The sequence below is a fragment of the Nerophis ophidion genome, linkage group LG25 (assembly GCF_033978795.1).
Source record: "Nerophis ophidion isolate RoL-2023_Sa linkage group LG25, RoL_Noph_v1.0, whole genome shotgun sequence".
NCBI lineage: Eukaryota > Metazoa > Chordata > Actinopteri > Syngnathiformes > Syngnathidae > Nerophis > Nerophis ophidion.
In genome coordinates, this window is record NC_084635.1 from 16,261,450 (window position 1) to 16,283,912 (window position 22,463).

General features: G+C 39.8%; 1 protein-coding gene across 6 annotated transcripts in view; it reads right to left on the reverse strand.

The window, feature by feature from the left end:
• The window catches only part of LOC133543131 (transducin-like enhancer protein 3-B), a 74,023-nt gene that overhangs the window by 19,395 nt on the left and 32,165 nt on the right, over positions 1-22,463 (reverse strand). For 3 of the 6 annotated variants that reach the window (XR_009804317.1, XM_061887602.1, XM_061887599.1), the window contains exons 8-20: positions 20,072-20,277; positions 19,614-19,671; positions 15,551-15,673; positions 13,751-13,801; positions 13,208-13,369; positions 9,164-9,299; positions 6,954-7,129; positions 6,341-6,417; positions 5,970-6,219; positions 3,560-3,807; positions 3,284-3,431; positions 2,749-2,899; positions 124-200 (exon numbers count right to left, since the gene is read on the reverse strand). Coding sequence is in view for 5 of the 6 variants with exons in the window: in XM_061887602.1 (XP_061743586.1) it covers positions 124-200; positions 2,749-2,899; positions 3,284-3,431; positions 3,560-3,807; positions 5,970-6,219; positions 6,341-6,417; positions 6,954-7,129; positions 9,164-9,299; positions 13,208-13,369; positions 13,751-13,801; positions 15,551-15,673; positions 19,614-19,671; positions 20,072-20,277 (1,863 nt within the window). In the remaining variant the exon portion in view is untranslated. The remainder of the gene's footprint in view (positions 1-123; positions 201-2,748; positions 2,900-3,283; positions 3,432-3,559; positions 3,808-5,969; positions 6,220-6,340; positions 6,418-6,953; positions 7,130-9,163; positions 9,300-13,207; positions 13,370-13,750; positions 13,802-15,550; positions 15,674-19,613; positions 19,672-20,071; positions 20,278-22,463) is intronic. The other 3 variants (XM_061887604.1, XM_061887603.1, XM_061887601.1) reach the window with 2 other exon arrangements.

Consider the following 22,463-nt stretch of genomic DNA (forward strand, 5'->3'; position numbering starts at 1 on the left):
TGGGTGGTCAAATAGTTTTGGCAACATCGTGTACATTTTTATCGCTGCAGTATAGGTGACAAAGTAGATTTCAGGCCATATCGCCCATCCCTAGTTTTGCTGTTGTTCGACGTTGTTTGATACCTGGAATATGCTGGCTCCATAGGGAGTCCTCCATGCGTTCAGCAGGTTGTCCTTCCCTGTGCTCACAAACCACTTTCCTGCAAATACAGAATGAAAGTCTTCAGAATACTATCTATAGTCTAAGCACACAATCTTCTTAGAGACTCTTGTTGAAGAACATTATTGCACAATGACTAAATATCAACGATCATAAAACCCTAATTGGGGGCAATAGCCTGACATAAGTGATCAGAAAGCACATAATGCGGGCTCACACTTTTTCCAGTCAGACAATTATTCAAATCACCTTCTAATTACCCAAACGATTAGTGGGCTTTCGGTGTAATTAATGGTAGCAAAGCCTAGAAGAAGCATCATTTGAATAAAGCAGCTACAGTAGTTTTCGGGGTGAGTCGTGGGTGTTAAACAATAATGAAATATCATTTGTGTGCAGTATTAGTTTGCAACTTATGTGCCCATGAGCAAAGCAGTTTGAAGAGAGAATTATTTTTCTCGATGGTTATGTCTGTTAAATAACTGCTTCCATGTTAACCCCATGGGCCCCGACAAAGTGATGTAAGCCGTTGATGTGTCTTTCACGCGCGCGTGCCAGTTTTTTTGTTCCTTCTTGACACTGCAGTGTTAATTGATAAGGTGTAATGGGTTCTAATAAGTAGTTCAGTCTCATGATAGCTGCAGCATGCCCATGGTTTACATGGTTCGTTCACAACTGTAGTACTGTGAGACCTGCAGCTTCTATTCATCTGAACTCCAAAAAGACCGTAATACTTAGGTGAGTGGCAGAGGTTTACAGTGGTACCTCGTTTTGTTTGTAAATGTGTTGGACCAAAAATCAATCTTTAAGAAGGACAAACACTTTTAGAGACAAAAATATTCAAGTAAAAAGTCTGCCACTTGTGGACGACAGATCAGACAGCGAACAATAAGGCTATGTCTACACTAAATCGTTTAACCCCTTAAACAATAATTATTTAGCCTAAACCCCGTTTCAGCCACGCTAATCCAGCGTTTAAGGTGCCCCTCCTCAGACAAAGTTTTACACGGGTAAGTCAGTTGTGTAATTCTTGAATCTCCGGCACTTGGCTTTGTATGGACTCATTGATCGTTTACAAAGTGAGTTCGGAAAGGAAGTGATGCCAGAAAGACCACACCCACACAGGAAGTGACATCAGAAAGAACGCGTCACAGCCAGCTTCATAATAAAGCGGTTTCATAACTCGTAGGCAACCACTGGAAATATGAAGGTGAGCCATCCAGACATGCCCGTGTTTCTCCTTCCTCTACATGTACAGTCGCTTGTGGAAATCACACATGAATACCTTAAGAGAAAGCGATTGCAGTTATTTCAGATACAACACTTCTCAGATGGCAAGAGAAATTTCCAATGTCCGGCCAGGTCAGCTGTGTTTCTACTAAGCGAAAAACTTTGTCCATTTGTCGAAGAGACAATGAGAATGCAAGCTCCCGTGGAAGTGATAAAAAGGGTAGTATGTGCTTTGTATTACCTGGGTGTCGAGGAAAACAGTGAATGCATTTAGACAGGCAAAGCAAACTGTATCAGTTATTGTCCGCCATGTATGTCGCCGACTCAACGTTTAGGTCCAGAGTATATAAATTCACCAAAAACGAATGGACAATGAAGGTGAAGGAAAACGAGTGAGGAGTGGTTCTGACCAGATATATAGATCCCTAGATAGATTGATGTAAAATGTTCTTTATCACATTGTTTACATGTCTAATAAAGATTTGATTAATGTGTGATGGCTCAGGTGTGATTTGCTACAATAGGGGCCCCACAGCACACTGGATTTCAGTTAATTGAAATACCACAACACTGGATATTGTTCAGATAAGTTACATTTAAGTACTTGCACACACAGCAACACTGGAGGTGACGATGACGTGTGCATTTTCCTCGCATGCATATCAGGTCACGTTGCGCCGGCGGACAAAGGGGAGCCGGTGTCTTAAACGGTGGCATTGTTATGTGTGGACACGGATAAGGTTAGGTGTGATTTATCCTGGATAACCTTGTCCGGCTTAGTTAGTTTGGTGGGATTTCTTTCTGTAATAAGTATTACTATTATTAGATCTAATAATAAAAACAGTAAAGTTATTTTACAATGGACATTGAGTATGTGCTTTTATCGCCATTTTGTGTCTACTTTTAAGTTTGTGTGACATTAAACGAGTAAAACATCAATACACTATTTTTTCCCCTATTTGTGGGGTTACGGTTAGAAGAAACACTTAAAGCAGTGATAACTAATTGATAAAATAAAATAAAATAAATAAAAGTAAATTCAATGAAGAAAAAAAAAGAAGAAAAAAAAAGCCTCAAAATATTTCGACTTTTCCAGCAAAATTCGTAAAAAGCTGCCCAAACTCATAAAATTTAGGCTGAAATAATCACACAAAAAGGCTTCAAAATCCTGGAGGGACTGTTGTTTTGGATGACAGAATGATAGCCGAGATGGATTATGAAAACAAAAGCAAAATTTAATCATACGAAAATTGGAGCATACAAAACCTGAGATACCACTGCACATGAAAAAAACATTTAACATGCTGCCCAGCCAACCAAACCTCTAGTGTGGTAATAATGCAATAAATAACGTTTCGTACCACAGTAGGCAAACTTGAGCGAGAGGACACAGCTTTCGTGCAGATGTAACTGGTACTTGTCAGGCTTGGTGTGGTGTAACACTTCCACATTGCTGCTTTCCATGCCCACAGCCAGCCATTCTCCAGTGGGACAGTAGCCTAGAGAGAAGATCTGAACAAGAACAAACAAAATAGATTTGTTTTAAATCCGTGAAACCTCTTAATTTTTAAAGGATGATCAATTTGGAATTTGTTAAAAAAGCGAGACACAACTTTGAAGTTTGAACCGCAGCCATGCACGGGTGGGAGGTCAGGAAGTCGTCCAAGCATTACGTCCTGTTACTTCGTTACTCATTCGTTATTAAAATGAACAGTGGTCAACTTAACACTGACGCAACGTTAATAATGTTAACATTCTACTTAAAATGTTACCTGATAGTTACAGTTTTTATAATGACCACAGTTCATTAATATGTCCATTATTATTGTATTTAACGGACTGTGTTGAACACAATGAAAAGGAGAGATGAACATGTTTGATCAAGCTTGTCTGTACCTGTGAGGTAAAGTCATGTTGCTGGAGTTGCCGTCCTTCTCTCAAATCCCAGGAGCGGACTGTGTTGTCCAAGCCTCCAGTCCAGAGCTTGGTCCCATCATGGGAAATGTCGATACAGCTGGCTCCATCTGTGTGGCCCTGGAACTGCCTGGAATAAGACAGAAGCAGAAGAGGAAGCCTCTACAGTTCTTCTCAATTCTTAAAATACTGTGAGTGGTGCGGTTTTAAGAGCCATAATATGCAAGGCATTTTTATTGACATGTTGGGAGCACTGACCTAACAAGGGTCTGATTATGGAGGTCCCACACCGCTATGTTTCCATCGGAGCAGCAGGAGAAGCAGACCTTGGCATCGGGACTTATCGCCAGTGCATAGCAGGCTGGGGCAGAGGAGGTAAGCTCCGCCTTAATGCGTGGCGTCTGTGATGCCAAGTCCCAGATGGTCAGCGTGCTGGCCTCGCCACCCACGATCAGGGTGCGGCCGTCAGGCAACAGCTTGCAGGAGCGGATGTAATTGTCCCGGTTCTGGAGCGGAAACAAGTAGTGAATATCCATCCATCCATCCATCCATTTTCTACCGCTTGTCACTTTTGTGGTCGCTGGGGGGTCGCTGGAGCCTATGTCAGCTGCATTTGGGCGGTAGGCGAGGTATACCCTGGACAAATCCCCACCGCATCGCAGGGCCAACACATATAGACAGACAACATTCACACTCACATTCACACACTAGGGCCAATTTAGTGTTGCCAATCATCTTATCCCCAGGTGAATGTCTTTGGAGGTGGGAGGAAGCCAGAGTACCCGGGGGGAACCCACCCAGTCACGGGGAGAACATGCAAACTCCACACAGAAAGATTGTGAGTCCGGGATTGAACCCAGGACTGCTCAGGACCTTCATATTATCATCCAAATAAAATGAGAATATTTTCAAAATCTAAAAAAATCTAACAGTTCAGAAAATCCATATAGATAATATGGTGGTACTTCGGTTTGTGTACGTTCCACTTCTAGTCTTGATTTAGTTTTCAACGTACATTTTCGGCTATGTTTTTATCCGGTTTTTGTATAGCGTCTTGATTATTGGTTGACCAAACATTAAGCGTGATATACTACAGTAGTACCCCAATTTACAAAATGGGAGGCAGCTCTTAACACAAAACACTTCAATCAATGTCTACTATTGAAATGAATTGAAATAAAGAACATTTAAACAAATAAATAAATATATTTAAACTGCTTATACGTCAATCACCACATCAGCAGCTTTTCTCGATTATTTTCATTGATAAATGTCCACCAATTAGTTATTAACGTTTTAGACAATACAGACTCCTGTTTCAGTATGGTGCAGACGAGCAGTGATACGCTCGAATTGCTTCACCAAGTTAGTGACATGCTCGGTCATTTTTGGATGATTTATTTCTTTATTTCAATGAATATCATCCACATTTTTCTTTTTAGTACAGTCTTTCACACGCACTCCTTTCCATGGTTGGAAAACAAAGTTATGTCCATTTCTAGCTATAAGCTAATACTATCGAGTAAGACCAGATGTTCCGGGCGGATCTTATGGCATTCACTGTAGCATTTGCCATGCCAATTAATGGCAGGGATATTTTTTACTGACATTTTTTTTAGCATCTTCAAGCGTAACAAATAGCAGATAGACCGCTGTTATCTCAAAACACTTAAGTTGGGCACTCTTAAGTTGAAATACCACTGTAGCTCTCATTCTGTGGAATTAGGTGTCCAAACAAAGAATCACGTGTTGGTGATCAGTATCTGTGCTTGATTTATTGAGTACAATAGTTAAAATAAGGCAATGATGAGGCGAAGAAAGCTTTGATAAAGAATGTGAGAAACTATTGAATGCAAGAAAAAACTGCTGGTAGCAAAGTATGACGGTAGTGTGTATGGTTCTCCCCTTTTCCCGAGTCACTGATCACTGTTCACAATAAAATGCTACAAGTATCAATTTCATTGCCTGGAACGGAATACTTTTTTTTTACACCATTTCTTATAGGAATAAGTCATTTTGTTTTCATAGGATTTGCTTTCCGCTGACCTTTTGTAATGGATTACTAACAAAATCTGAGGTAGAGTATCCCTGTATTAAGACTTCAGTACCTCTCTAGTAAACCTGAATTCTGCGGTTTTCTAAAAGGCCTCTGCATGTCTATCATGTTAAAGTGATGTTAAACAGTATGAGCTTTAACAAGAAATACAGGCAGGAGACGGGGAAGGAGTCAATACCGTGAATATTTTTTGACGAATAAAACAGCATCCTGATGGCTTTATAAGACTGAATTGCACTCCCAATGCATCTGCGGGTGTTTTAGGCCATATGAACAGTATGAAGCCACAGTATCAAAATGAGAAATGGGAAGCAGTTGAGAGGACACAATGAGCTGGGTAACAGCAGACAAGGTCAGCCAATCAGAACATATTTACACAGCAGGACTTTTTTCCTCTGTAAAGGATTATTTCAGCACAGCACAGCCAGGCACTGCTGAATTACTCACAATTCGGTCCAACTAGAATTTGGAGTTGAGCTACAGTTGGATGGGGAAATCAGGCTCAAGCAATGAGCTGTCATACAGAGAGTATATAATGTATCACTGCTGCCTGGAACCCTGTGAAATAAGGCATCTTGCCATGACTTGCAAGAAACAAAAACAACTAATTACCAGACAGTCGAGTTGGGACACAGGGCTCTTGCTGCCCGGTTGGCTGATGTCCCAGATCTTCACACAGCCCTTGCCGCCCGTGTAGACGTGACGTGTGGGGTTGCTGATGGTGACAGCGCACACAACTTCCCCGTGACTCAGCGTGTTGATCTGACGAGCGTGGCGTGGGATGCCTGGGCCTACAAGTGCGTCTGGAGGGAAGGGCACAGGCTGCATCTGACCGTCTGCACTCACATGAAAAGAATAAGCCCTGCAAAGGAGTCAAGGGGGAGAGGAGAGATATTAACTTTAGTCTCCTGTCATTTTGACACAGATTGTTAAAAAGATAAAATTGTTTCGTAACATAAAGTCATAAAAGCTCAAATACTCACGGCTTTCCTCCTGAAATGGAAGTGAGGCTGGTTGGGAGCCCTGGAGCTCTCATGTGGGGATGAGGGTCAAACCCCGCCTGCATAAACAAGTAATGAGTGGCATTAAAAACAAATTATACCGCGCTGATATAAAATGGGATGTTAAAATACTCAAGTTAGAAATTATGTCACATTTAATCTGCTAGCACCCTGAGAAATAGTAATGTTTTCAGACAAATCCCTTGAAAGCCGTGGATTCTTCTCGATGGCAGACAAAGAAGCTTTCCACAAGATAACACAACTTGCTACTACTAATCAAAACCTGGGAGATTTTCAAACATGACATTCATTTTGGGAGCCTTTTAAGCCTTTAGAACGCTAACTAGGGAACATCAAAGCCATGGAAGCGCGGCGGTTTTTGCACTTTTCCATTTAGTACACAATGAAGAGGAGCAGACATATTCACAACGAGTTATGGAAATACAGACTGAACATTTAAATGCCTGAAAGTCATTTGGTAAACACATTGTACAACAATGAGCTAAGATGGATCATTTACTTGCGTAAAATGGTTTTGCTACAAGTATATCATGTGTCAAATGGACATTTAGAACCATGAAGATAACATATTTACAATTGGTGAGCGTCCATACGCAGCAGCCGCAGCAGCCACGCTCATCTGAGGTGAAATAAGGCCAGGGTAGACACCCGCATTGGCCAAGGATCCATTCATTTCGTGATGACCCATCATCGCAAATGGCGCGGCGTAGGAACTTGCAATAGACAGCGGTGTGCGAAGGGCAGGGGCAGCTTCAGAGGAGAAAAGATCATTTCAGTTAGTTACATACAAACTTTGTAGACAATTGAACACTTTATATATCACATTATTTGATTTATTTACGTGAGTCCATCACTTAATGACAGTTGTGTTGTCTTTAGCTAGACTTTGAAATAAAGTCATGTAGTAAACGGCCAATACTGTGAGTTTCCCATATAGCGGAACCATTTCCAAACTTTTAGATCGAGCCAAATGTGCCTTCATGTGCGAATCTTGTCTCGGTGTAGGAATTTTTCATTAATTCATTTTTTGTTCCGCCTGCAAACAAAAAGCTGAGCACAGTATTTTATTGAGGAGGCAGAACCCTTCACATTTTTTGCTCACTGCCTGACATTACCAGTCACTACGGTGTGCCGTTTATTGATAGGTTTTGTCCATTTTGAGTCCCAAAAACTCAACAGACCAGCGTTAAAAAAAAGAGAAAATTGCTGTGAAGTTTAAAAAAATAAATACTATTTGCGAGGAGTACATTAATGGTGGTCAAAAGTATGGAATAATTGAAGAGGCAGGTGTTGTACTACAGTAAGTTTTAATTGTGATGAGACCGGATTTTTCTCAAAAACGTATTTCACAGTGGAGAAAAAGACACTACACTTTAGCGGCACAAGAGCCCACACATGCACACCCCCTTCTCCCGCACACAACCCAGATCCCGGCCCCCGATCTCACCCACGTCCTTCTCTGTCCCTTTTTACTGCTTTCTCCTCAGCTGATAGTCACTGTTAATGTTGATGGCCTTCCTTTTTTTAAATGTTTATTATTGTACAAATATTGTTGTTAAAGTTAAGGGTTTTGTAATTTCTCATTGATTGTGAAACCACCATAGTGATTTTTGTGTATCAGCGCGCGTTGCCAGAGCAGCGCATACAGCACAGTTCAGCTTGTTAATTAATATTAAAGTTGATCTATAACCCCTTATGTGTGTTTGATATACAGTACTGTATAGCACTTTATATTCTGTTCAAAGTGTACAAACCATCACTAAAATATGGACTTTTATCAAGGCTGCAACCCATTATTCGTAATTACATTGTTTCTTATGGAGAAAATTTCTTCACTGTACAAACTTTTTGATTTATGAATCTCTTTTAAGAACCAAATAAATTTGTAAATTGAGGTTCCACTGTACATTAGTTTGTTGCAGCCCAAACTGGATAAACTTACTCCACTGCTATGGATGTAATGATATGAAAAATGCATATCACAATTATGAACAAAATTATCATCATTATCGCAGTATTGTTGAATGGGCTCAAAACGTACTTATGCATTCACTGATATATTGACATTTTTTTAGAAAGTCCACTATTTTGCTTGTTTTGTGTTTCTTTTGCTTCACTGATAAGAGTGTTTTGGCAGGTGTTGTGGTGTCTGTTCAGCGGTCCTTGAATGGGCTGTAAAAACACCCCTTTATCCAATTCCTCCAAGTATATATATATATATATATATATATATATATATATATATATATATATATATATATATATATATATATATATATATATATATTGATCACTGTGTACAATTGAATAACTTAGTTGCTTAGACAGCAATGTGTTCATAAAAGTTTGGATTGGAGTATGTCTTTTCTTCAAGAGAAATACATCTTGTATTTACATTAGCATTTAAGCTGGAACGTCTGTGAGTTTATAAAAGTGTGGCTATCAATCACGTTTTTTTGATCATTTGAATTAAATTTGTTTTTATCGCAGTTATAACTAATATAATTTATTGTGACAGCCCTAATTGCTACAAATAGATTTGGTACTACATGTTGAGAATTTTCCATGTCAATGCATTGTTGTTTAGACATTGTTTTTGTTTCCCCAACAGCAACAACCAACCACCACAGATGGATCAAATTCCAGTTGTAAATATTGAACACTCCCAAATACGATGGTAAACATGAAAGGTTATTTAAAACTTAGTAAACTAGCAACACCACAGACTTTTCTGTCGTTATGCAAAGTATGTTTACAGTTCAGGGGTATGAGAGTGTCTACTACCTAATGCTTCCATTCCAGGAGGTTTGCCCATTGTCAGAGGCCTCAGTCCAGGAGTGGTGCTAGTTCCTGGTGTGGGCGCCTCATTCCTGGGCGTAGGTGTGTTGGATTTCAGGCTCGGTGTTGACGACTTGTCATTCTAAAACAACAAACACCTTTTAGTGGTTTTGCACATTTGTATTGTAAGAGCAGTCAATAGTTCTCAGCGATGTGGAAAAGAAGTGTGGAGAATATCAAATGTCCTGAAGGAAAACACCTGCCTGTTGGAAAAAAATGTAAATAACAAAAACCTAGGCAGTTGTGAAAACTCCCCCTGGAAAAAAAATCCAGAGTGACAATCCAAACAGACAGCTCAGAGTAATCCAATCTAACACTGACAATTCATTACAGCCATGGTTAGAGTGGTTGGCGTAGGTCGAGGTATAAACCTTTGCTAAGAAGTCGAGCTCGTTAAACATAGCTGGACAAGCTAGATGATGGCCCAAACACATAATTAAGCTCTGTCTTCTTTTCCCAATCAAGGGAAGAAAAGTCAGGGTTTCGACTTGGGGAAACACATTAAAAAGGGCTGTAGAGAAGCTGGCTGGGTGGTGTAGTGGAGTGATGTAGTCTACAAACCTTGAATGGTATAGTTTAGTGCTGTGCAATATCACAATATATATCATAGTAAGTGCAACATAAAAATGTCTGTCGTATGATGTAGCTTTCGCTGCCGCTGTTTCACCGCTCAGTAAGTGCTCTCTTTCTATCTGTGTGCTTCTAATTGTTATACAGCTTTTGTTATTCCTTCTCCAACATACCCACAACAGAATTAGCCCTTCAGCTAGTCCTACACCCCAGTTTACCGGACACCACACCATAATTATAAGGGACTCCATTACCCGTAACATACAGCTTAGTAAACCAGTTATAATTAAGTGTATTCCCGAAGCCCGAGCACCCGACATTGAATCTAATCTTAGAGAGCTAACTCACAACAGGCCTAATAAACACAGTCAACAGGCTAATCCCACCCAAAGCTACCCGAACGTAGTTGTACTTGTTGGCTCCAATGACACTAGATTGAGACAACCAGATATTACAAAGAGGAACATAGCTAGGTCTTGTAATCTCGCCAAAAAGATGTGTCACCCTCGAGTAGTTGTCTCGGGCGCCCTGCCTGCGAGAGGCAATGATAAGAGGTATAGTACAGTAGATTAGTCTGGTTTAACAATAGCTGGCAAGTTTTTGTTAAGAACAGGGACTAACGTTTATTGATAATTGGCCCTCTTTTTGGGGCAAACCGAGCTTGCTGAGGAGGGACGGCCTTCACTCTCACCGGGAAGGCGCAATCACTCTAACCGGGAAGACACCATCACTATCTAGAAACATAGATTACTCGTTGAGTAACACTTGACTAACTATACTAGAGAAAGCTTGGACACAGGCAAATACAGTGTCTGTCAGTCCGGGTGAGGAGTCAGTTAAGCTAGAACTAACTAATGCCAGGCTGAAAAATTCCTGCACACACAGCATTTCTCATAGAATAATAAATGACTCACATAATGTTTTTTCTGTAGTGACAGTGCCAGAGGTATACATGCATTCTATTGAGGAGGCAATATATAAAGCGCTACATCTATCGCAGCAAAGGCAAATAATGTCAGGATCCCCACCATATCAATTTCTATATGTGATCAAAATTATTTAAGGCGCACCACGCAAAAATAGACTAATGTTATTAAAATTAGTATTACAGATACCATTAACAGAAATGCCTCAAAACAACCTCTATAATGGGCTTTTTAAACATCAGATCATTGCCTCTCAAAAGTGCTATTAGTTGATGAGGTCATTAAATAATAGCGTTAACAATCTTAACGCCATTGGTCTCAGTGAGACTTGGCTAAAAACAACAAAACAAATGCATAAAGTGACTCGGTATTATCTTCTACCCAAAGCTCTCGTTTGAGTCACACTAAAACAGCCTTCTTTTATCTCTGCAATAGCGCTGAAATTCATCCCATTTTGTCAACCACCAACGCTAAGATCATTATTCATGCATCCTATACGTCTCGTCTCGATTACTGTAACGTATTATTTTCAGGTCTCCCTATGTGTAGCATTAAAATATTACAGTTGGTACAAAATGCAGCTGCTAGACTTTTGATAAGGACAAGAAAGTTTGAATATATTACACCTATACTGGCTCACCTGCACTGGCTTCCTGTGCACTTAAGATGCGACTTCAAGGTTTTACTACTTACGTATAAAATACTAAATGGTCTAACTCCATCTTATCTTGTTGAATGTATTGAACAGTACAGAATGTCCCCCAGAGATGTGTGTTCTAAGAACTCTGGCTTATTAGTGATTCCCAGAGCCCAAAACAAAACTGCAGGCTTTAGAGCATTTTCTATTCTATTCTATTCTGTACCCTGAAATGCCCTATTGGTAACAGTTAGAGATGCTACCTCAGTAGAAGCATTTAAGTCCCATCTTAAAACTCAGTTATACACCCCATCCTTTAAATAGTCCGTTTTTAGAACAGTTCATCTGCTGTCTCTCTTTTCTGCTCTGCACCCCTCTCCGGCGTGGAGAGGTTAACAGGCGGCCACAAATCAGTTTCCACGGAGGAGGCACTAGCTTTTTAAGTCGGGACCCTGATGGACTACTGCTCTATGCATTAATTAGTGACAGCTCTGCGCTGCTGACTTGTCTACATACAAGAGGATCCATTGCTGGCCTCACTAAGGACTCAAATCTCATATTATTTACTCTATCCACACGGCATTTATTGCACCGGTCACCCAAGAGGCGCCCCAACATCCGTGGTGCCTTCCAAGGTTTCCCATTCTGACCAATGGGTTGAGTTTTTTCTTGCCCTGATGTGGTATCTGAGCTGAGAATGTCATTGTGGCTTGTGCAGCCCTTTGAGACAAGGGCTATATAAGTAAACTTTGATTGATTGATCCGTCATAATTTTTACGTCCGGGCTGAAACTGTAACTGCTGCAAAACTGCTATTTTGCGGGATCATCGATGTCAACATTGAACAGAGGGAAAGCACAACAGAAGCTATAGTAACAAAACCCAAACAGGAACTGGTACCAAAAAGAGGAAAAAGGAACTGCTTTGTTTGGATTAAAAAACTCAAGGCACCAACCAAACAATGGTAAGCTAATTTGCGAAACATGCCTACAATGAGTCCTTACTCGTGATTTGAACACATATATTATTTTCTATCGTTTGAAGACATGTCATGAACAGTACAGAGTCTGTGTTAAAATGCGACAAAATACTAATGTTATCTCAAAACCACAATGGGATAAAACCACCAAAAAAGCAAAACAGAGTATTTGTCCAAAGGCACAGTTTATGACAAGAAGTCCCGAAGACACTGAAAAATTACAGATGTCATATCTAAATTCATGTTGGTCTAGTATACACCATCGATTAGAAGGGCTGGTATTAGCAATACTTTTTTATTGTCTTTTAATTTGGCATATCATTTTAATACATAATGTGTTTTATAAATGAAAGGAGAACAGATAAGTGAAATTAGTATTAATTGCATGTGTATATATGCATACTTATAAGAAAAAAATACTATATCGTGATATATGTTGTCATCGGGATATATGTTTATGTCTATATCGTAGAACACAAGTATAGTTCATGTCAAACCAGTGGATCAGGACAATGTTGGGTAGTAGCATTTTAAGAAAGGAAGGAGGAAGAGATGAGGGAAAATAAGGAAGGAAAAGGCAGCACGTCTCCAGCTATTTATAACCTCAGTGAGGAAGAAACAACCATTTATTGGCTAAGCCATAAAGGCGATTGAGAAGAGTAAGCCACGGGGTTTGATTTCTACAGAGTGCATCGACCCACTGCCCCTTCAAGCCCCGCATAGTAGCTAACTGCTAAGCCTCCTGGATAGTAGGCCTGCACACAAACACCCACTTCACTTGACAAATGCCCTTTAGTCTGTCAGTTAAAACCTTTTACCCCCCTCCAGAGCACCATCATTTCACCAAGTCGATTTTTTTTTCTAAAGAGTGTCACTCACAGCCATATGGGCGTGGTCCTTTGCTTTGGAGGATGGTGTGCTGCCCGAGGATGCGACAGAGGCAGGGCTGTTGGGTGCTGCGTCCTTTTTGAGGAGCCGTGATTTGTCCAGTCCGTTTTCTGGGGGAGAGTGAGCGGGGCTAGCCCGAGGGGTGGCTGGATCCTACAGAGATAAACGAGACAGACGAGGAGAGCGATTGAGCAAACAGACCAGAGGAAAGCGACTGGCATGTAGGTCAAACAAACTGGGGCCTCATGTGCAAACACAGATAATATATAGACCTGTGTGTGCTCAAACGTTCACACACACAAACACTCCTTATTCACCTGCTCCTTGTTATCATTGTCTTATTTTATGCATGAATGCCAAAAGAATTACAACAAAGAATACTCACACCCTTGCACACACAGCCAACATTAGGACAGACTTATTGGCAACAATGTGGAGGGTGTTGATTTCCCCCCCAGACAGCTGTGTTTAGTCTCCATGCACCATTCACACTGTGGAATGCGGCTGAGCGGCTTTGTTCTAACTCAGTCTCACCTCATTGGAAACATCCACCACTAAGTCATCGCTTTTGTCACCGTCACTGTCCTGAAATGAAGACAAGGCAAACACAGGACAAGGTAAACACAAATAGTGTAAAACACGTTTAAAAATCACTAACACCTTGTACAAAGGGAATAATTAAGCAAATTAAGTTTCAGGGATGTGAACACTCTTTGAGGAAAAAAAGAGGAACATTTCTGTCAGCACGAAGTACTGCCACGCAAACCCCTAAAGAAAATATTAAAAATCAAGACTACTGTACATTGTCTGCAAATGGGTGCATTTCTACACTACCTTTTACCTTTAAAATTATTTTCATTCACCAACCTTATTTGGCTGTCTTTTTGAAACTTACACGTCCAATGTAATGTACCACTTATTTTCTTGTTTATTTAAGTAGGTATTTACCTAACATTATTAACACTGAAAGCGTAATGTTCGAGGAAAAACTTGATGCACTTACAACACTTAAGACCTTTAGTATGTAGAATTAAATTATGGAGTGGAGTAAGCAAAGAAGTCAAACAATTTAATAATATGATCCACTTTAAGAGGCTGTTCAAACTGGAAGTGTTCATCAAAATGACTCTTCCTTGTAATTTGTAAACATCTTGAACCTTATTGAAAATGAGATATAACCCATCTCATTATGGGAATTATAACTGCTTATCAACAGAACTGTTGTATTTCATTGATGAAAATTGTGTTACAATATAAAAATAAGAAGTGACCATATGTGGCAGCAATAGAAATAAATAGGAAAAAGTGTAAGACTAAACACGCTTTGCTTCAACTTACTCCTTTTCAGACATGTTAGGAGAAATGAGAAAATGTAAATTGTATGATCTAACATTGTGACTGCGTACATGTTCGAAATACACTTAAACCAAACATATGTAAAATTATATAACATGCATGCAAATAACTCAGAAAAGTAACAACTCAACCCTGAAGCCACACCCCCTCAGGTAATATACTTCCGGTGTTGTGACCTGTGTTTACAATCAGTCACATCAAAAATATACCTTCTTGCTAGTTAATAAAAATACTCTCGTACTACAACTGGTTCGGAACAAATAAGCTAGCTCGATGGTTAAACTAACTGGCGACTTTGATTAGGTCGGCCCATCCTGCAACTTAATGTAGCGTTAACAACAGTGAGTACCTACGGCTGAGGCAAGCATTCAATAATTTTTTTTTAGATTGTATTTTATGGATATTTCATAAAAAAAACACAGAAGTTATACTTGGATGTAAAAACGAATGTTCGAAAATGTGTTTTTGCCGAAAAATTCTAATCATTGTCAACAATTTCAATGTATGTTAAGGGTAATAAGTGGGGAATAAGTGAAAATTGTGTTGACACAATTTATACAGTAGACGCCACAATTATAATGACAAAAGTATGCTTTTGAATTTTCCTAATAGAAACCTGAGAGGGACACGCAGTAGAAAAAGAATGGATGGATGGGAAACTTTTATCACTTGGGAGTTGGGTTAGTTTTCCTGAAACTTTCCTTAATCTTCATATTAAAAATATAATTGTTGGGAATTTCAATATGGTGTAAAACGTGCACAAATCAAGGTCCATAAAGACATGCTTGAATGACTTAACTAAATTCATCCAATGTCTTGTTTTCCCCACTTGCTGACTTTTGTCCATATCGTATAGTAGTGGGTAAACGTTACATCCAGAATTTAGCTGTTGTCAGTGTGTTTAGGTTTTGTCAGGTTTGCGTGCGTTGAGCAAATAATTGCGCTTGCTGATGTTTCGACAGAAGCAAGCACACTCACATATCTGCTCATGCTGTCCTTGTCATCCACTTTGCGTTTCTTGGGATCAAGTCCATAATCTGACGAGCCACGGTGCTTTTCACTTGCTGCCCGCAAGCTGTCCGATGGTGACACAGAATTATTCTGCAAACAAACAAAATACAGCTTTATCAGTGTACACCAAACGATGATGACGCTTTAATCACTTATACGGAAAGAAGAATTAATGGTAAAAATAGAAAGGAACTAACTGAGCCTCTAGTCAGTTATTTCCCTCCACCTTGACATAAGTGACAAGTAAACACATGAATGACTTTTGTAAAGGACAGTGCCAGATGTATGGGATGAAGAAAGCAATGCTCTGCCAACTTTGAGCTAACACTTTACTTAAGTCTAGACATGACTCTGGGATGTATTCTTCAGTCAAAGCTGTGGCAATATTGACTAAAGCCAAGTGCACGGTGGCGCTGGAATGATTTGTGATTGAAGAAGAAGGAGAGGACAGAGGGGTAGCAGCTGAGAAAACCCATCATTTGTGAAAGACGAAAACAGTAGCGACTAAAGCAAAGCTATGTACAGGACAGATCAAGGTGGTGAGAGCAAATGAAAACCGAGCACATGTTTGTGTTCAAACATCCTGACTAATCCACAAAGTAAAATATTCGGATATACGCTTGGAGCAACGTTAGCAAGTTTCAACCAAATAAGGATATAGGCGAATATAGTGGACATTAAAAACTTGAGATTTGTAGAACAGTAATATGGAAGTGGCCAGAGTCTCTTAGTTTGAATCTAATAAGTTAATAACTCGTGTGTGTGTGTGTGTGTGTGTGTGTGTGTGTGTGTCAGGTCAGAGACAACAGATTGTTAATGGACTGACAGCAAGTTTAAAAAAAAACAAAAAAACATTCGCAGTGAAAATTAGCGCAGATAAAAAGGGGCCATTGAAAAACTACAGAAATGAGTGCATTGTGGGGATACAATGAAGAGGGTGTCACCAACAGGGAAAAACAGAATAAAAATAGGCAACAAAGAGATGTGAAAAAAAGAGGGAGAAAGGCGAAAGTAAACTGAAAAGGAACTTGGCAAGTAATGAGAGCATAGCAGTGTGGCAATGGGCTTCTCCCCACTAGTGGGAATGCCCTCATGCACTGGCACTCTTTTAGGAGCTGAAAACAGGGTTTTTGTAGTCTGGGCATCGTCGGGGAGGCGCAGCCAAACAGGCTGACAGGCATTGATGTAGAATGAGGAGAGAACTCTGCAGCAATTCACCCTTGTCCTCATTGCAAAAGAGAGACACACATTAAGTTGTCGAGGGAAAAGTCTGACATAGGCAAAGAATGTCAAAGAGAATAGGTTGGTACCTCAATTTACTAGTACATAAATTAAGATTAATTTGAAATATGAGCCGTCTCTCGGCTATTTGTTATGCTTTAAATGTTGCTAAGATAATTTGAGTTACGAGCCTATTCGACTGCCGGTTACAGTAGTATTTGTCGCAGGGCTGAGCCGTTTGAGCAATCAAGAGTTGATATTTTATTACACGTCACTGTACCTGCTTTGTTTGTTTACACAAGAAACATTTGTTTTGATTATACAGTACAGTTGACGTGCGCATTTGAGTGCCGCTCAGAGATCGACACAACCTGCCCACCAACTATCAGAATTGAGAAAGTTAGAGCACAGAAGAAAAGCACGACCGACTAAAAGAAACAAGCCATTAAAAATGTGTCCCAGTGAATCAGGCCTGCCGCCATGTTTGCTGTTTTTCAGCTTGTTCTGTTTAGTCCTAATTTAACAAACAGTACATTGAGCACTACCTTGGTATACAAACATACATATCTCCTGTAGTCAACACTTAATTTGTCTTGTTCGTCACTCAAATACGTTTGTATACTACACAAATGATTATCGAGTTTGTGTTGCCCCTTAGAAAGGGACACTAACCATATTTTTTATAAGCAGTTACTTTATTCCTCTGCTTTGAACCCCGCGGCTTATGGTATGGTGCAGCTAATTTATGGCCATAGTGTTTTGTATTCAACAAATAGTTTTCATAAAACACAAGCAGAGATATTGGAAAGGTGTGTTAGGCGCCAGCGCCCCCCGCAACCCCAAAAGGGAATAAGTGGTAGAAAATGGATGGATGGATGGGTGTTATTGTTGGTTCTATGCCGCCATATTTTAGGTGAGTTCGCGCTCTGCAGATGCTGCAGATTTAAAATGTACTTCCTGTTTTGTGCCTTGAATTGGAAGTATATCGCGTTTCATTTAGGGTACTATGTGTCTACAGCGTTTCTGCTCAAAAAGGATTCCTTTTACATCACTCGAAGCAACGTTTGTATTTCTCAATATGACAAACAACTTATACTTCCTAAACCGACCCATGTGTGAAGTCTGTAGGAGTGTTTTCCTGCATATTTGTATATGCTATCGTAATGTAATAAGGCTAAAATTGTTAGCATAAGCGAATACACTGACACTTTTACAAGTGTCTTTGTTAGTATTATCAACTTACAAGGACAATCTTTTTGTAATGTTTCAATTTCGTAAATTCACCAAAACATCACCGTGGAAATATTGAATCTGTTTAGCTGATTGGAGAGCTAGCTTCCGCAGCATATGGATACATGACAATGACAAGGCTAGTTTTTTTATCATCCGTTTTACTACCGTGTAACAGGCACTGTTTGTAAACAATTAAGGTATGTACTGTAAATAAACATTTACAAAATCTTTCGTAGCGGTATACACCAGTGACTTATGGTCCCATGCGGCTAATATATGTAAAAATATTTATTTTTTTCAAAAATTTGATGGGTGCAGCTTAAATGCTGGATAGTATGTTAATGCTAAACAATTCTATCATATTATTTCATTAAATATTGCAGCTGTTTTTACCACTATATAATGTTTTTAAAAATATATTTCTTATCTAAAAGTTAGTTTTTCTTCTTAAAAAGCATGTTACATGTTAAAATTGTGTTTTTTTGTGAGGGCCAAGCGCGGATTAATAAATAGATTTTAATGCATTTTAATGAGCGGGGTTGATTTAGGATATGAGTGTTCTGAGTTACAGTATGAGCTCGGTCGTGGGACAAAATGTGTTCGTTGATTGAGGTACCACTGTAATGCCGGAAGACTGTTGCTCTATGCCAAAAATGCCAAATGCTTTCATTAACACTAGCACCCCTCTCTACTTTGCCAGCACACTTCTCAGTCTTCTTTCACAACTAGCCAGGTCTTCATTGGAAATTTCTGCAGCAACTTCTGAAACGAACTTGATTGACAGAATACAGCCTCTCTTTGTTTGCACGCCTGTGACCTTTAAAGGGGCTGCTTGGACTCAATCACCCTTTACTTTCCACAGAGTATGGTGTTGGATTACAACACACAAGAGAATAAGAAGCCCTGAAGCCTGAGTGGGTGCACACTGAGAAAAAGGTGTGACAGGATCAGGTAAACCCGCACTGGCGGATGCTTGTCACGACACAAAATGGAGGCGGTTTGGGATCCCTTCACAAAGGCCAGTCAGTGGGAACCTAATCTGGCCCCTCCAACAGAGCATTACGCTCCAGTTATCTGAGCGCTATAATCCAGTCCAATAAACAGGGACTTTAACATGAGAGCAAGGAAGATAAAACAGCAAGCGATAGGGATGGCAAGTTGACTGACTGGTGTATAGAGTTAACGAGAAGTGGACTAGAAAAAATGTTTACAAAGAAAAATGCCAGGAGAAAAGTAGCTGAAAGGGATTTGTATAAATACAGGAGAAAATTCACTAGTGGTAGAGGAAAGAATAGAAGAAAAGTCAAAGTCATTTTTAATTGTAATGAAATTAAAGCCTACTAATCCGCTCCCTGCGATTGGAGTCGTTTTCCTTCTGGATTAGATGGTGCCTTCATATTTGGCAGACTTCACCATTTGCTTTCAGTCAGCCAATACCCTTGTGCAAGAGCACTCTTATACACAAAATGTACATCGGGTGGCAATGGTCTCGATGGAGCCCTTTTGGATAGACGCATTCACCAACAAAGTAAGAACACACACGGGACACAGAAAAAGATGGAGAGTAAAAACGTACCGTGCTGGACTCACGTTCTTTCAGAGCAATAGCCAAAGGTGAGTGAAAAGATGAGGGGCCAAGAGAGGGAAAAAAGCAAAACACAAATTAGTATGGATGTAACAACATCTCACTTCTTTCATCAGATACATGTAATATAGTAGTCAGGTCAAAGATCAAAGTAATCAGGTCAAAGATCAAAGCAATGTGCAATGTGACCAACTATGCAAAAACAATTTCAGGACTAGAGTCTAGCGAGGCATCATTTATAATACATGCATAGGTGGTAAAACTCATCATTTTTAGTGATTAGTTTGTTGTCGCTGAATGGACCAGTGCCAATGGTATTTATATTTCTAATTATAGATCATTGACAGTCTGTAACCATACTTACACCCCATTAAATCTAGTCAACACATTTTCACATGTTAATTTTGAAAACTATTCAAATCTGTGCGTGTGTCATGCTGTGCTCCTCACCTCTGTGCTCCAGGTCGTGATGGTTCTTCTCATCCTTTACAGGCAGGTGAGCCTGGCTGCCGAGAGCACCAAGCGCCAGCAGGCCAGAGCCAGCACCAGTTACAGGAGGCAGGCCAGGTGGCTGCAAACCCGAGGGGTGCGGGGGTAGCTGCACAGGGGGTCCATGGGCTGCGTGGGAGAGGTGCTGCGCCTGCAATTGCTGCTGCTACAAACAAGTACAGGGAGACAAGAACGAAGAGAAGACAAGTGGGTCGGCTGGGAAGTGAATCCATGAATGACTGCACTCTATGCATGCATTAGAGCTGGCTTACACCAACATTACAGTATTTCTAGGCCAATCCATTTATTCATAATATCAGGCTGACAGTGACTGACACACCTCATTCACTAGCCTCTTTAACACGGAGATTCTGCTAAATAAGAGCATCAAGGCTGTTACAGTCGATACGGTATTCATCATCCATTGCTTATTTTACGGAACCATGCAAAATGTGATAATGTAATTTTTTTACACAAGGACACTGAATCCAGCTATCCAGGGGGATTAGCATGTGTTTCAGAATGGAGAGGGACAGATTCATAAGAAGCAATATTATTTACATCATGCCTTTACAAGCATTTTGGGTAGTAGTAGGGATGAATATCATTAACATTTGAACCGATAATCGTACCAAATCCGTACATGAAAAATGGCGCCAGTGCTTAAATGGTGCCTGAACCGGTACTTGAAAAATAAAAAAAATTAAAAAAACACAAAACCCTTTTTATTTTCATGAAATTCTGTGACATTTGAGTTGAACAGTCTAGTTATTTAAACACTTCAATTATATCTATTAAATGACAACTAAGTAATATAATCAAAAGTAAGTAATACAAATACAATCCACAACAATTTAGCAGTTTTATTTCAGCAATACAGAATATATAGAAATTCAAAAAACTGATTTTGTAATATTTATGCTGCTCTTCATTCCAGGGGTTTGTCGATGTAACCTTGTTTGCCAAAAAAGTAATTGGTGCAGAATGAGGAATTGTTTTGTTGTCAGTGGCCACTGGCTAGCCTAACACGCTAACCGTGTTATACTGTTAGTGTGTTAAGGACAGTAATAAGTTTAAAAAGAACAGTGGACTCTGTGTGCTACTGCTGGAACTTTACATTACTTACAAGCGTTACGTGTACAATATCAATTCCAAGCACTTGTTGCAAGTGGCTGACATCACATTCATTTCGCACCAAAATGAAACATTGATAGCTATTTTTGGTCAGGGTACTACCGCTTTTACCTGGCAATGGTGCCATTATGGAACTGAGTATCGGTGCCCATCCTTAGGTAGTACAATTTATTTTTGTGCTGACAAAATAAACAATACAGTAAAACTACAGGATTGTAGTTTTTTTTTTTCCCCTAAATCCTCCACAAACCAAGCTGGGGGATCGAACCCACGCAGTTTGCTCTCCAAATTACAAAACACTAAGACATACTTCTGCGGTATAAAAGGAGGTAGTAAGTTTATTTGTTGATATTTTATAAAAGTGTGTTGTCTTGTCTGCAGCATTATAGCCAAAAAAAAAAAATCCACAAAAAAACATCCGTCCATCAATCAATGGCCAGTGCAGTCTTGCACAGAGCAACACTGTTGAGTCAAGACTATGGAATTGCCTTGGTTTCCAGAGTCAGAGCAACTGTCTCACTCGGTACATATCCATTCACTAAATTAGTTCTCAAATAGTTCGGCTCTAAATGAGCATTCTGCAACCCATGGAAACACCTTGAGCCGATCGTGTTTGGTTTCTCAAAAGTTGGACTAACACAGCTGGATTATGCGATTGAAAACCAGACCTCTCGAGCGGATGTGGGCTACCGAGGGGACCCTTCATATTGCGAATGCGCCGGTCTCAACGCGTGGGATATAACCCGCAAGCAGATACCATTAGTTCAAATCCCGGCCGAGTCATACCAAAGACTATAAAAATGGGACCCATTACCTCTCTGCTTGGCACTCAGCATTAAGGGTTGGAATTGGGGGTTAAATCACCATAAATGATTCTCGGGCGCGGCACCGCTGCTGCCCACCGCTCCCCTCACCTCCCAGGGGGTGATCAAGGGTGATGGGTCAAATGCAGGGAATAATTTCGCCACAATCCAATCCAATCCAATCCAATCCACTTTATTTATATAGCACATTTAAACAACAATAACGTTTCCAAAGTGCTGCACAGCCATGTTAAAAACAATTGTAAAAAAATAAATAAATAAATAAATAAAATAAAATAAAATAAAAAAATATATATATATTATGCTCCACCAATGACTGAATAAAAACAAAAAATAAATAAATATAAAACCAATAAAAACAATATAAAAACAATTATGATTAAAAACTATTTTA